The sequence below is a fragment of the Nomascus leucogenys genome, chromosome 8 (genome assembly GCF_006542625.1).
Source record: "Nomascus leucogenys isolate Asia chromosome 8, Asia_NLE_v1, whole genome shotgun sequence".
In the NCBI taxonomy this organism is placed as follows: Eukaryota; Metazoa; Chordata; class Mammalia; order Primates; family Hylobatidae; genus Nomascus; species Nomascus leucogenys.
Window position 1 is genome coordinate 104,321,259 of NC_044388.1, and position 14,408 is coordinate 104,335,666.

Genomic DNA, 14,408 nt, shown 5'->3' on the forward strand with positions numbered 1-14,408 from the left:
GCCTCAGTCCCTCGGCCCAGCAGGTTTCAGGGTGGGTGTTATCTCTACCAATGACAAAATGGAGACAGAGTGGAGGTGCAGCTTGCCCAGGGTCGCTATGAGGGACACCATCATCCACCTACTGCCCCAGCCAGGATTCTGGGGTATTCCTCATTCCTCCCTCTCTTTGCTTTATTCCATGCAAGCCATCCCCAGATACTATCAACTCTGTCTCCTATGCCTCTTCCCAATCTGACTTTCCCGCTCCATTCCCACTCCTACTCCCTGCCTCCTCCCAAAACCACTTGATCCTTCGCCTGAATTCCAGCCACAGCTTTTGCACAAGATGGCAGCAAACAGTGATCTTCCTCAAACCATATTCTGAGTTCATCTCTCCCTTCTGCCCAAACACTTCCATAGCTCCCTGCTGCTGGGTAGCAAAGCCCATTCCTCACTGCATGATCTTGCCCTTCCCACCTTTCCAGCCTCCCTTCTTGCCATTCTCCCCACATGTCCCCACTATATTCCAGTCACATGTCCCTGTGCCATCCTTCAGACATCCTGCCTCAGGGCCTTTGAATGTGCTGTTCCCTCTACCTGGGCTGTTCTACCCGCTGACTCCTAGTCACCCTTCACACCTCCCTATAGGTGTCTCTCCTCCAAGAGACCTTTGCAGACTGTGTCCCCAAAGGCCCCAGCTTCCAGTTCTAGGACGAGCTACATACTTCATACTTTCCTTGTCTGCTTTTTTTTTTTTTTTTTTTGAGAGGGAGTCTTGCTCTGTTGTCCAGTCTGGAGTGCAGTGGTGCGATCTCGGCTCACTGCAACCTCTGCCTCCTGGGTTCAAGTGATTCTCCTGCCTCAGCCTCCCGAGTAGCTGGAACTACAGACGTGGGCCACCATGCCCGGCTAATTTTTGTATTTTTAGTAGAGACAGGGTTTCACCATGTTGGCCAGGCTGGTCTCAAACTCCTGACCTCAGGGTGATCCGCCCACCTTGGCCTCCCAAAGTGCTGGGATTATAGGTGTGAGCCACCACATCTAGCTCCTTGTCTGCTTTCTGCTTCACCTCATTTAACTCAGCTCTGCACCTCAGGGGAGGCCCAGAGCTTGGGAAGTATTTAAGGGATGAAAGGCAGTTGGAACTCTTGCCCCAGTGCTGGGATGGGAAGCACAGGGTTTAAAGCTTAAAGCATGGGTCAGCTGTGCTGTGAGTGCTGGGTTCAAATCCAGACTCTATAGTGCAAGCTCTGTGACCTTGAACAAATCACTTCCCCCTACTTAGCCTGATTTCCTGATCTGTAAAATGGGGATAATAATAGCACTTGCCTCACAATGTTTCATGAGTATTCAATGAGATATACAAATGTGCCTGGTATATAGTAAATGTTCAATTAACATTAACTTGAAACAAATACATATACACATATGTGCAGAGAGCCAACCAGCTCTTAAAAACAATAAGACAAAAGATTAAACAACCTAAAAGAAAAATGAACAAAGGACATGGACAAGTCACAAAAAGAAATAAAATGTTCAACAGACAAATATAAAATGTTCAACTGCACTAGCACTCTAAGAAATGTAAAACATTCATGACATAGCTTCTTTTTGCCAACCAACTTAATTATATGTATATATACGTTTATATATATATATATATAAAAAGCATATAATACCCAGTGTTGCCGTGGGCATGGTGAGACCGGCAGTGTCATACGTGGCTGGTGGCATTGCAAACTGGTCCAGTCCTTTAGGAAAGCAATTCGGCAATACTTATCAAGAGCCATAAAACATCCATCCCCCCTGACTCAGTAAGAAAACAACCTCAAACATCATATTCATCCCAGGGTTACTTAAAACAGCAAAAAAAAAAAAAAAAAAAAAAAACCAAAAAAAAAAAAAAAAAAAAAAAAGAAAAAAAAAAAAAAAAGCAAAAAAAAAAAAAAAAAAAGGAAAGAGCCAAACAGCTAAGAAGGTTTAGATAAACAAAGGCATAGCCCTCTGGTGCAATATTAAACAGCTATTAAAAATAATCTTAACATCTTAACACAGATGATCAAATCCTACGGTAAACGATCATGCCATTCTATTCAGTGAAAAAGAAACAAGGTACAGCCTGGGACTTATATCAATCACAATCATCAGATACAAATCCCCAAGTCTGTGCCTAGAAAAAAAATGGGATGAAAGAGACAAAAATGTTGACTGGTGGTTTTCTTCAGGTGGTAAGTGAGTCAACAGATGACACTGTGGGTTTTCCTATCCCCATTTTTAACCTTTTTTTCCACTTTAAAGAGTGTGACTTTTATTCTTTTGTTTGTTTTTGAGAATGGGTCTTGCTATGTTGCCCAGGCTGATCTTGAACTCCTGGCCTCAAGCAAACCTCCTGTCTTGACCTCCCAAAGAGTTGGGATTACAGGCATGAACCACTGCACCTGGCCAAGAGTGTGAGTTATTTTCTTTTTCTTTTTTTGAGACAGGGTCTCGCTCTGTTGCCCAGGCTGGAATGCAGTGCTGCAATTTTGGCTCACCACAACCCCCGCCTCCTGGGTTCAAGCAATTCCCATGCCTCAGCCTCCTGGGTAGCTGGGATTACAGGCACACGCCACCACGCCCAGTTAATTTTTTTTTTTCTTTTTTTGAGACAGGGTCTCGCTCTGTTGCTGGGCTGGAGTACAGTGGCACGATCTCGGCTCACTGCAACCTCCACCTCCCAGATTCAAGCGATTCTCCTGCCTCAGCCTCCTGGGTAGCTGGGACTACAGGTGCACACCATCACACCCAGCTAATTTTTGTATTTTTAGTAGAGACGGGGTTTCACCATGTTGGCCAAAATGGTCTCGGATCTCCTGACCTCGTGATCCGCCCACCTCGGTTGGCTTCCCAAAGTGCTGGGATTACAGGTGTGAGCCACCGCGCCCGGCCTAATTTTTGTATTTTTAATAGAGACAGAGTTTCACCATGTTGCCCAAGCTGTTCTTGAACTCCTGGACTCATGTGATCCTCCTGCCTTGGCCTCCCAAAGTGCTGGGATTACAGGCGTGAGCCACAACCCGTGGCTGAAGGGTGTAATTTTTTAAACGGGAAAGAAAAAAAGGAAAATGTATATGTGGCAGGTCCCTGTGTGTGGTTCTCTCTCTCTACCTACCTGCTTATCATTTTTAAGTCAGTTCCCAGGACCACATCCATGTGGCCCTGACAGGTCCACAGACTGACAACCATCTAATCAATACCGACTTGTTATGTAATCTTGGGCACATGACCCCTCTCTGGGCCTCAGTTTCTTCATCTGTAAAATGGGATCGTGGTTGTACCTCTCCTTAGGGGGTTATCAGTAGAATCAGGAGCAGCATCTTGGCTGGGCGCAGTGGCTCATGCCTGTAATCCCAGTACTTTGGGAGGCCAAGGCGGGTGGATCACCTGAGGTCAGGAGTTCAAGACCAGCCTGGCCAACATGGGGAAACCCCGTCTCTACTAAAAATACAAAAATTAGCTGGGCATGGTGGCGGGCACCTGTAATCCCAGCTACTCAGGAGGCTAAGGCAGGAGAATTGCTTGGACCCAGGAGCCGGAGGTTGCAGTGAGCCAAGATCGCACCACTGCACTCCAGCCTGGGCGACAGAACAAAACTCTGTCTCAAAAAAAATAAAAAATAAAAATAAAAATAAAAAATAAAGGAGCAGCATCTTGGCAGGAAGAACTGAGACTGCTCTCCATATTGGGAAATTGAGACAAGGCCACAGGCTTAATGCACAGGGCTAGAGATAACCACTCAGATATCTGGATGGTCAAGAGGCCCAGGCATCGGCCCAGCTTAGCCACTGCTGATGCAGGGCAAATGATTTCCCTTCTTAGCTTCCTCATCTGTCAAATGGCATCTAATCTGAATGTGAGTGAAGTGTGCTGAGTACTGCCCAAAGAGCCAGCACCATGGCCAAGGACATACCTCTGCGATCAGACGGACCTGCATTCAAATTAGCAGCTTAGGGACTTTCACCTCCTGGAGCCTTAGTGTCCTCATGAGTGAACTAGGATGCTGAGAATAGCTCCCTCTCAAGGTCGCTGTGTGGAGTTGGGATTTAGTGCAATAGGCTGCTAGGGAGCTACCACCAAAGGAGACTGAGAAGAGGCCTGGGGCCATCCATACCTTGCAACTGCTGTAAAAGCAAAGCTCTCTGCAGCATGGAGCCGTTGAGGAGGGAGGCTGAGTTGGTGCCCTGGAGATTCAGAAGCGGCTGCTGTGGCTGCTGCGGGGGGAGCCCCCTGTGTGATGGGAGGGGGTGTCAGAGGGTTATTTGGAAAGTCAGACCTTCCTTCTTCCCCAAGACTTCTCACCTCCATTCTCTGCCCCACTCTGTGGTAGACAGAGGACCCCTTGGGGTTGGAACTGGTGATCTCCAGGACTCAAACGGGGATGGCACTGGGAAAAAGGATGGGGTTGGGAGCTCCGAGACATGGGTCTGAGTGGCAAGGCTGAAGCCACCGGCCCCTGAGGGGGAAACTCACCGGCTGACAGCCATGGGCAACGAGGCCTGTGGTGGGGATTGCTGGAGCAGCTGCTGGAGCTGCAGTAACTGCTGCTGCTGCAATTGCTGCTGCTGGAGCTGCTGCTGCTGTAACTGCTGGAGCTGCTGCTGCTGCTGCTGGCTGAACATGGTGGCTAGGGGCAGAATGCAGAGTAAGGCCAGGGGTCCCCACCATAGGTCAGGCCTGCTCCCCTCCCATCCACCGCCACTCCCCGCAGCAACAGCCCACAGAGACTGCTGAGGAGCTTTCGCAGCTGCACTCCCAGTCCTGCCAAGAGCCTGCCACACTCACTTGGCCCATCCTTCCAAGTTACCTCCAATCCTGCTAGGGGCAAGATTCAACCACCCTTCTGCCAATGCCCCCCAGACACTGCCAACAGCCCCTCCTTCAAGTCCCTCCATCTCTCCATTTCTGGCGGCTCCATCCTCCCACCCTCAGCCTCAGCCTCTCTCTGCGCCCATCACTTCCTCACTCACACCCCCTTTTCAATACCGCAACCCTCTCCCGGCCCCCGGGTGTCAATAACATCGGCACCCGTCCAACCCGGTCACCGTGGTCCTGAGCTCCGTGGGACGGCTTCTCCCCACCACCGCCACCTCCTTGCGCCCCACTCCGCCCGCTCCCACCCCGCCAGCCGCCTCCTCCGCAGACACAGCCAGCTCGCGCGCGGAGCCCCACGACCCAGCCGCCCCCGGCCCCGCACCTCGCCTCCCCGAGCGCCCTCAACGCTCAAGTCGCCCCCACGGGTGGGCCGGCCCCGCAGCCCCCACGCTCCGGCCGGGCGGCTCCAGCCCGCGGGCTCCCGGCCTCCCCGCTGCTTCTCCGGGGCCTGTGGGCTCGTAAGGCCCAAACGCGGGCGGGGCCGGCCGGGGCAGCGCCCTCTGGGGGACGGGAGGTCCAGGCGCCGCCGGCCGCGCCACCCGAGCCCGCCCAGTGCACGGGTCACGCTAGGGGGCGGCTGCGGGGTGTTAGCAGGTGCGAGGGGGTCCTGGGCGGCTCATACCCTCTGTCTCGCGTCCTCCGCATCGCGAAGGGGAGGCTTGGAGACCAAGGTCCGTCTGCCGCCTGGAAGGGTCAGCCATCCCGCGGGCATCTAGGGGGACTTCCTTTCTGTTCCCAACCCACCTCCCTGCGGCCGCCGCGGTCCTGCGATCCTGGGGCCCCGCGCCGGGCTGCGGTGGGAGGGGGCGCGCAGTTGGCGGATGTACATTCATTCGAGGGAACCCAGGCCAGGCGAGAGGGCGGCCAAGGTCCTACAGTCCGGCAGGAGTTTGCCCACGGAGGGATGGAGGGGGGAGTCCACCTCAAAGTCGTTTCTCAGTAGATTTGGCTAAGGAAGGAGTGGGTGAGGAGGGTCGAGTCCAATTATCAAAAAATAGTCCTAGGGGCCGGGCGCTCCCGCCTGTAATCTCAGTACTCTGGGAGGCCGAGGCTGGAGGATCGAGACCAGCCTGGGCAACATGGCGAAATCCCTCACTACAAAAAATACAAACATTAGCCGGGGTGGTGGCGGGCGTTCGTAGTCCCAGCTACTCGGGAGGCTAAGGCAAGAGGATCACTTGAGCCCGGGAGGCACAGGCTGCAGTGAGCTGAGATCGCGCCACTGCACTCCAGCCTCAGCGACAGAGCAAGAGCTGTCAAAATAAATAAATAAATAAATAAATAAATAAATAAATAAATAAATAAGTAAAAATTTTAAAAAGAAAAGGAGAGAAAAAGAGAGCCCTGCTCCCTTATCCTGCACCTAAAATGGTCCTGCTCCCAAGGACCCCCTTAACAACCGCTGTATCCCCCGTCCCCGCGCCGTAACAATCCTTGGCTACTAAGTAGTAGTTCTTTTATTTATTTTTTATTTATTTATATTTTTGAGACGAAGTCTCACTCTGTCGCCCAGGCTGAAGTGCAGTGGCACGATCTGGACTCACCGCAACCTCCGCCTCCTGGGTTCAAGTGGTCCTCCCGCCTCAGCTTCCGGAATACCTGGGACTACAGGCGCGGCCCGCCACGCCCGGCTAATTTTTGTATTTTTAATAGAGACGGGGCTTCACCATGTTGGTCAGGCTAGTCTTGAACTCCTGACCTCAAGTGATTCGCCTGCCTTGGCCTCCCAAAGTGCTGGGATTACAGGGGTGAGCCACCTCTCTCGGACTAAGTAGCAATTCAGTCTCCCTTTTCTGTGGCTCCCTGCCTTGTGCTTGTCACAGGCCAGGCGACTCCTCGCCCTGCCTTCCGCGCCGACGTTGGGCGGGCAGGGCGCGCGGGGGCGCTGGCGGCGCGCAGACCCGGGCAGGCGGAGCGTATTGACGGAGGGCGCTCGGGCAGCAGAACTCGCGTGTCCATAAATCACTGCAGTCATGTGACAAGCGCCGCTCCAAAGCTCTGGACTGGCTCTGCGGCAGATGGGCGGCGGCTGAGGAGCCTAACTCGACCTGGATTAGTCGCGGAAGAGCTAGGACTTAGAGGCGCGAAAGTGACTAGGCGAGGCCGGAGCTCAGGGTGACGTCCGGGGCCCGGGAAACGTCGGCGCCTATGGGTGAACAGGCAGCCTGGAGGGTGGGGACTTCGAATGCTGGGCTGAGGAGTAGACTTTATCCTCTAAGGGTAGGGAGCACTGGAGAAGGGTGCGAACCTCATGAGTGACAGCATCAAATCTGCCAATTAGAAAACCCGCTCCCGTGAAAACCAAGACAGAAGCAGTGAGGAGAGAGGGGCGAGTCAAGACTGCCCAGGCTCTACTGGGCACAACGGCTCACTCCTGTAATCCCAGCACTTTGCAGGGGCCGGGGGTCCAGGCGAGTGGAGTACTTAAGGTCAGGAGTTCGAGACCAGCCTGGCCAACATGGTAAAACTCCGTCTCTACTAAAAATACAAAAAAAAATTAGACGGATGTGGTGGCGGGCGCCTGTAATCTCAGCTAGTCGGGAGGCTGAGGCAGAAGAATCGCTTGAACCCAGGAGGCAGAGGTTGCAGCTGAGATCACGTCACTGCATTCCAGCCTGGGCGACAGAGCGAGACTCCATTTCAAAAAATAAAAATAAAAGACTGCCCAGGCTGCCAAGCAAGCATGTTAACACCTTGATCTGGGTGCTAGCGTTGGAGAAGTCCAGGATTGAATCGTGACTCCCCTGCCTTGTGGCTAGGTGACACTGGCTGGGGGAGAGGCCTCTTAGCTGGTTTCCTCCTTGGTGAAATGTGTGCCCCCTCCCGGGGTGGTAAGGATGACATTACATAATGCTTAGCACTGGCACCTGGCACAGAAGGAGCTTAGCAAATTGCCAAAGTGAAAAAACTAAAAATAATGCTTGTGCTGGTGAAGGTGGAAAGCCAGCACTAACTTCCTGTGTTGGTTCATCTCTCTGGGAAGCAATTTGCAAATTTTATATCAAGAATCTTGGGCTGGTGCGGTGGCTCATGCCTGTAATCCCAGCACTTTGGGAGGCCGAGGCGGGCAGATCACCTGAGGTCAGGAGTTCAAGACCAGCCTGGCCAACATGGTGAAACCTCATCTCTACTAAAAATACAAAAATTAGCCGGGCATGGTGGCAGACGCCTGTAATCCCAGCTACTCGGGAGGCTGAGGCAGGAGAATTGCTTGAACCTGGGAGCCGGAGGTTGCAGTGAGCCAAGATCGTGCCACTGCACTCCAGCCTGGGTGATAAGAGCGTAACTCCATCTCAAAAAAAAAAGAATCTTGCACATGTTTTGCCCTTTGACCCAATAACACCATTTGTAGGAGTCTAGCCTAAGAAAATAATCAGAAATGAGACTTTTACAAGATAGCAGGTTGTTCATGGAAACATTTATATATTTTTTCTTTTTTCTTTTTTTTTTTTTTTTAAAGACAGGGTCAGCTGGGCGTGGTGGCTCATGCCTATAATCCCAGCAATTTGGGAGGCTGAGGTGGGTGGATCGCCTGAGGTCAGGAGTTTGAGACCAGCCTGGCCAACATAGTGAAACCCCATCTCTACTAAAAATACAAAAAATTAGCTGGGCCTGGTGGTGGGCACCTGTAATTCCAGCTACTCAGGAGACTGAGGCAGGAGAATCTCTTGAACCTGGGAGGCAGAGGTTGCAGCGAGCCAAGATCACATCATTGCACTCCAGCCTGGGCAACAAGAGCAAAACTCTGTCTCAAAACAAAACAAAACAAAAGAGACAGAGTCTTGCTCTGTCTCCCAGTCTGGAGCGCAGTGGCACAATCACAGCTCACTGCTGCCTTTCCCTCCCTGGCTCAATGGAGCCTCCTACCTCAGCCTCCTAAGCAGCTGGGACTACAGGCCCATGCCACCATGCCCAGCTAATTTTTGTATTTTTTTTTTAAAGACAGGGGTCTCACTACATTGCCCGGGCTGGTCTTGAACTCATAGGTTCAAGTGATTCTCCTGCCATGGTCTCCCGAAGTGCTGAGATTACAGGAGTGAGCCACCACATTCAGCCAAAACATTATTTATAATAGCTGTCTGGAAAATAATCAACTTTAGGGGAATAGCTAAATAAGTCATGGTGTCACCTTTTAAGGAACAGTGCACAGCCATCAGAAATTATGTTTTCAAAGGATAAACACTCACAATATGATGTGAAGTGAGCTCACCAGCTTATAAAATGCATGCATATTACCACCCCAGATGTTTTTGTTTTGTTTTGTTTTGTTTTGTTGAGACAGAGTTTTGTTCTGTCATCCAGGCTGGAGTGTAGTGGTGCAATCTCGGCTCACTGCAGCCTCTGCCTCCTGGGTTTAAGTGATTCTCCTGCCTCAGCATCCTAAGTAGCTGAGACTACAGGCATGCGCCACCACACCCGGCTAATTTTTGTATTTTCAGTAGAGATGGGGTTTCACCATGTTGACTAGGCTGGTTTCGAACTCCTGATCTCAAGTGATCTACCCACCTTGGCCTCCCAAAGTGCTAGGATTACAGGTGTGAGCCACCGTGCCAGGCCTTCCAGACCTATTCTGCTCCAGGACTTCATCTATCTATCCCATCTCATGATGATGCCACATACTTTGATTATTATAGCTTTAGAATATGTTTACCCCCAATAGTGCAAGCCCCTGACATTGTTATTCTTTAAAAAAATTTTGCTAATTCCCAATTATATATTTTTTTCAGATACTTTATAGAATTTTGTCAAACCTTCCTCAGCCTCTGAAATCCCATCAGAATTTTTGTTTGTTTTTGAGGCAGAGTCTCGCTCTGTTGCCCAAGCTGGAGTGTAGTAGTGCGATCTTGGCTCACTGCACCCTCTGCCTCCTGGGTTTGAGTGATTCTTGTGTCTCAACCTCCCAAGTAGCTGGGATTGCAGGCATGCGCCACCACACCCAGCTAATTTTTTGTATTTTTAGTAGAGATGGGGTTTCACCATGTTGGCCAGGCTGGTCTCAAACTCCTGACTTCAGATGATCTACCCACCTTGGCCTCCTAAAGTGCTGGGATTACAGGCATGAGCCACTAAACCTGGACCTCATCAGAATTTTGATTGGTGTTGCACTAAATATGTTCAAATTAGAGAAAAACTGACATCTTTACCCCCGGTTAAGGAAGGAGGTAAATGGGCCAGGTGTTGTGACTCACACCTATAATCCCAATACTTTGAGAGGCCAAGGTGGGAGGATTCCTTGAGCCCAGAAATTCGAGACCAGGCTGGACAATATAGGGAGATCACCGTCTCTACAGATAGCTAAAAATTAGCTGGGCATTGTGGTGTGTGCCTGTAGTCTCAGCTACTTGGGAGGTTGAGGTGAGAGGATCACTTGAGCCAGAGAGGTCAAGTCTACAGTGAGCCATGATCGTGCCACTGCACTTCAGCCTTGGCAACAGAGTGAGACCCTGTCTCAAAAAAAAAAAAAAAAAAAGAAAGAAAGAAAGAAAGAGAAAAGAAAGAAAAGAATGAGGTGAATGTCTCATTTATTTATTTAATTTTTTTTTTTTTTTTTGAGACAGAGTCTCGCTCTGTCTTCAGGCTGGAGTGCAGTGGCACGATCTCTGCTCAATGGAACCTCCGCCTCCCGGGTTCAAGCAATTCTCCTGGCTCAGCCTCCTGAGTAGCTGGGAATACAGGCACGTGCCACCACGCCCGGCTAATTTTTGTATTTTTTAGTAGAGACAGGGTTTCACCATGTTGGCCAGGATTGTCTCGATCTCTTGACCTCGTGATCCCCCTGCCTCAGCCTCTCAAAGTGCTGAGATTACAGGCGTAAGCCACTGCACCTGGCCACAAATGTCTCTATTTATTCAAGCCTTGCAATAAGTTAGTTTCATAGGCCTCTTCACCTAGTACTTGCACAGTTTCTATGGTAGCTATTATTGCTATTTTCCCAGTACTCTTTCTAACTGGCTATTGACTATAGCTTCTTTATCTTGTAACCTGCCACCTCCCCACCTTGCACTATTTCTGTCCTCAGCAATGTCGTGTGCCCTTGATGGTAGAAGCACCTGCCAAGTTGTCCTCATGTTCTTGGGACCCAGCTCAGAACCCTGCACATCGCAGGTTTGTGTGGTGAAGGCTGGTTAAATTAGTGAATGATGAATGAATGAATGGATTGCTTCAGGATGCAATTTCCTCCCTCTGTCCTCAGGTTAGTGTTCATCATAGCAGCCCTTCGCGCCTTTGATATCTGTGTCCATCACCCTACAGAGGCAAGTTCCAGTGAGGCACCCAGCATAGGCCATAAGGTGGGCACCCCCACCCGACGCCCCAGCTCAGAATCCCTGGGAACAGGCTGTATTCGGCAATAGCTCCAGGTCAGACAAGAGGCAGAGAAATATATAAGACCATGTGTTTATCACGTGGCCTCCCCAGTGGCTGTCACCCACCTGTGCCTTTTCCTAAAAATAAATGGAGTGTGAAAGGCAGAGAACAGAGGCAAGGAATAGCCGGATGGGCACGACCTTGTTGCTGCCCCTACCTTCCAGGGGACCCAGGGTAGGTCCTGACTTAGGGCTCGAGTTTGGCCATCTGTGCCAGACAGGACAGACTTGTGGATAACAGACTCTCTCTCCACCCTTACTGCATCCAGCCACACCATCTGCTACCTTCGCAACACCGAAGAAGTTTCTTTGGACAGTTTCATTGGTGATGATGGTTATAATGACACTATTTGTAGCTCTCATTGTTCACAGTTCTAGGCACTGTTGGATGCTTTACCTAAATTATTATTACATCACTGAACCTTCACACAATCCTATGAGTTAGGGGTTATTATAATCCCCCCTTTTACAGATGAAGAAACTGAAGCTTTGGGAGGTGAAATGATTTGCCCAAGGTCATCAGGTTAGAAAGTGACAGAGATGGGATTTGAACACCAGGCAGTCTGGCTTCAGACCTAACCATGGCACAATCACCACACATAGGCACCTGCCCTGTTCCAGGCTGATGGGGAGCCCTTCAACAGATGAGGCGGTGCAGGCACAGACGCCTGGACTGCCAGAGCCCCAAAGCCCATAGGAAATATTGGTGCCCAGCCTGCAACCATGTAGAGAAGGCCCAGCCTGACCCAGCCTGACCCAGCTGTTTCCTCAGCGGCGACTCTGCCCCAGGCTGTGCCAGGTGCCCTTGTTCCATGCACCTGGTCCCCTTAGCCCCTCCCCTGTGACTTCCATTCCAGCAGGATGGTCCCTGCATCTTATTAACCTCTTCATCCCCCTGTGTCTTGCTGAGATCTGGCACATAGTAGCCACTGATCCATACCTGTGGAAAAAATGAATGAATGAATGACTCCAAAGAGCCAGACCCTGAGCAGACTTAGTGACTAAATATAATGACTTGACCCCGGAGCTGTGTAATAAGGCCACTGCTCAATTCAACTGGCATTTATTGAGCACCTACTGTGTGTGTATACCACACAAGCACTGTCAGAAATGGCTTGTGTCCTGGCCGGGCACGGTGGCTCATGCCTGTAATCCCAGCACTTTGGGAGGCGGAGGCGGGCAGATCACGAGGTCAGGAGATCGACACCATCCTGACGAACATGGTGAAACCCCGTCTCTACTAAAATACAAAAAATTAGTCAGGTGTGGTGGTGAGTGCCTGTTGTTCCAGCTACTTGGGAGGCTGAGGCAGGGGAATTGCTTGAACCCAGGAGGTGGAGGTTGCAGTGAGCTGAGATCATGCCACTGCACTCCAGCCTGGTGACAAAGCAAGACTCCATCTCAAAAAAAAAAAAAAAAAGAAAGGGTTTTATTTTATGTGCACTAAAAATATGTATTCACCACACAGCATCTCTGGGAGAAAACCATCGATTACCAGAGCTGGCACAGTGTAGGATGTAAATATGGAAGCTCTGAGTCACACTGACGTCCGTCCGCACCTTGACTCCATCATTTCTTGGCTATGTGACCTCAGATATGTTCTTTACTAACCTCTCTGTGCCTCAGTTTTCTCATCTGTCAAAGGAGGCTAATAAAACTTTCTCAGCTGGGCACGGTGCCTCACGCCTGTAATCCCAGCACTTTGGGAGGACGAGGTGGGTTGATCACCTGAGGTCAGGAGTTCAAGACCAGCCTGGCCAACATGGTGAAACCCCGTCTGTACTAAAAATACAAAAATTAGCTGGGCATAATGGTGGGCGCCTGTAATCCCAGCTACTCAGGAGGCTGAAGCAGGAGAATTGCTTGGGCCCAGGAGGCAGAGGTTGCAGTGAGCAGAGATCACACCACTGCACTCCGGCTTGGAGCTGGAGCAAGACTCTATCTCAAAAAAAAAAAAAAAAAAAAAAATCTGCCCAGCACAGTTGGTGGTCAAAACTTTGGGAGCTCAGCCATGTATGGTGGCTCACATCTATGGTGCCAGCACTTTGGGAGGCCAGAACAATAGGATCATTTGAAACCAGGAGTTCAAAACCAACCTGGGCAACAAAGCAAGATCCCGTCTGTGCAAAAAAAATTGTTTTAATTAACTGGGCATGGTGATGTGCACTTGTAGTTTCAGCTATTTGGGTGGCTTAGGCAGGAAGCCTACTTGAGCCCAGGAGTCTGAGGCTACAGAGAGCTGCGATTGTGCTACTGCACTCCAGCCTGGGCAGCTGAGCAAGGTTTATCTTATCTCTAAAAACAAACAAAAAAACAAAAACAAAAAAGCTTTGGGAGCTCAAGAGAGAGTAAAGAAGCCATTTCTTTTTTTTTTTTTTTTTTTTTTTTTTGAGACAGAGTCTTGCTCTGTCACCCAGGCTGGAGTGCATGGCGTGATCTCGGCTCAATGCAACCACCACCCCTGCCTCCCAGGTTCAAGCAGTTCTCCCACCTCAGCCTCTCGAGTACCTGGGATTACAGGTGCGGGCTATCATGCCCAGCTAATTTTTGTATATTTAGTAGAGACGGCGTTTCGCCATGTTGGACAGGCTGGTCTCGAACTCCTGGCCTCAAGTGATCCACCCGCCTTGGCCTCCCAAAGTGCTGGGATTACAGGCGTGGGCCACTGCACCTGGCCCTGAGATTCTTCTTTTCGACCAACTCCATGTGATGCCAGGCTGCTGGCCTGGCATCAGTGATACAGCAGTATAGGATACTTAGTATAATCCCATTTCTGTAAAAACAAAATGGAACAAGATGAATATGTATATATATGAAAAACAAAGCCAGAGAATAAACCCTAAGCTGTAGTGGTTATCTCTAGGTGGGAGGGTGACCAGAGGTTTTCAAATACTTGTGTAAGGTCTGGTTTTACAATAAGTTTCAATATTGTAATTAGGGGGAAAAAAGTAAAAATAATAAAAGCTCGCTGGGCACGGTGGCTCACAGCTATAATCCCAGCATTTTAGGAGGCTGAGGCGGACAGATCATGAGCTCAGGAGTTTGAGACCAGCCTGGCCAAGATGGTGAAACCCCGTCTTTACTGAAAATACAAAAATTAGCTGGGCACGGTGGCGAGTGCCTGTAGTCCCAGCTACTCAGGAGGCTGAGGCA

At 50.3% G+C, this 14,408-nt stretch overlaps 1 protein-coding gene across 12 annotated transcripts in view; it reads right to left on the reverse strand.

The window, feature by feature from the left end:
• Positions 1-14,408, reverse strand: part of CIZ1 (CDKN1A interacting zinc finger protein 1) — a 37,800-nt gene that overhangs the window by 19,650 nt on the left and 3,742 nt on the right. For 3 of the 12 annotated variants that reach the window (XM_030817916.1, XM_030817913.1, XM_030817910.1), the window contains exons 1-4: positions 5,213-5,290; positions 4,489-4,642; positions 4,130-4,245; positions 1,659-1,730 (exon numbers count right to left, since the gene is read on the reverse strand). In XM_030817916.1, coding sequence (XP_030673776.1) covers positions 1,659-1,730; positions 4,130-4,245; positions 4,489-4,637 — 337 coding nt within the window. In that variant the 5' untranslated portion in view covers positions 4,638-4,642; positions 5,213-5,290. Of the gene's footprint in view, positions 1-1,658; positions 1,731-4,129; positions 4,246-4,488; positions 4,643-5,060; positions 5,291-5,512; positions 5,660-14,408 lie in introns of those variants that run through there. The other 9 variants (XM_030817911.1, XM_030817915.1, XM_030817908.1 and 6 more) reach the window with 5 other exon arrangements.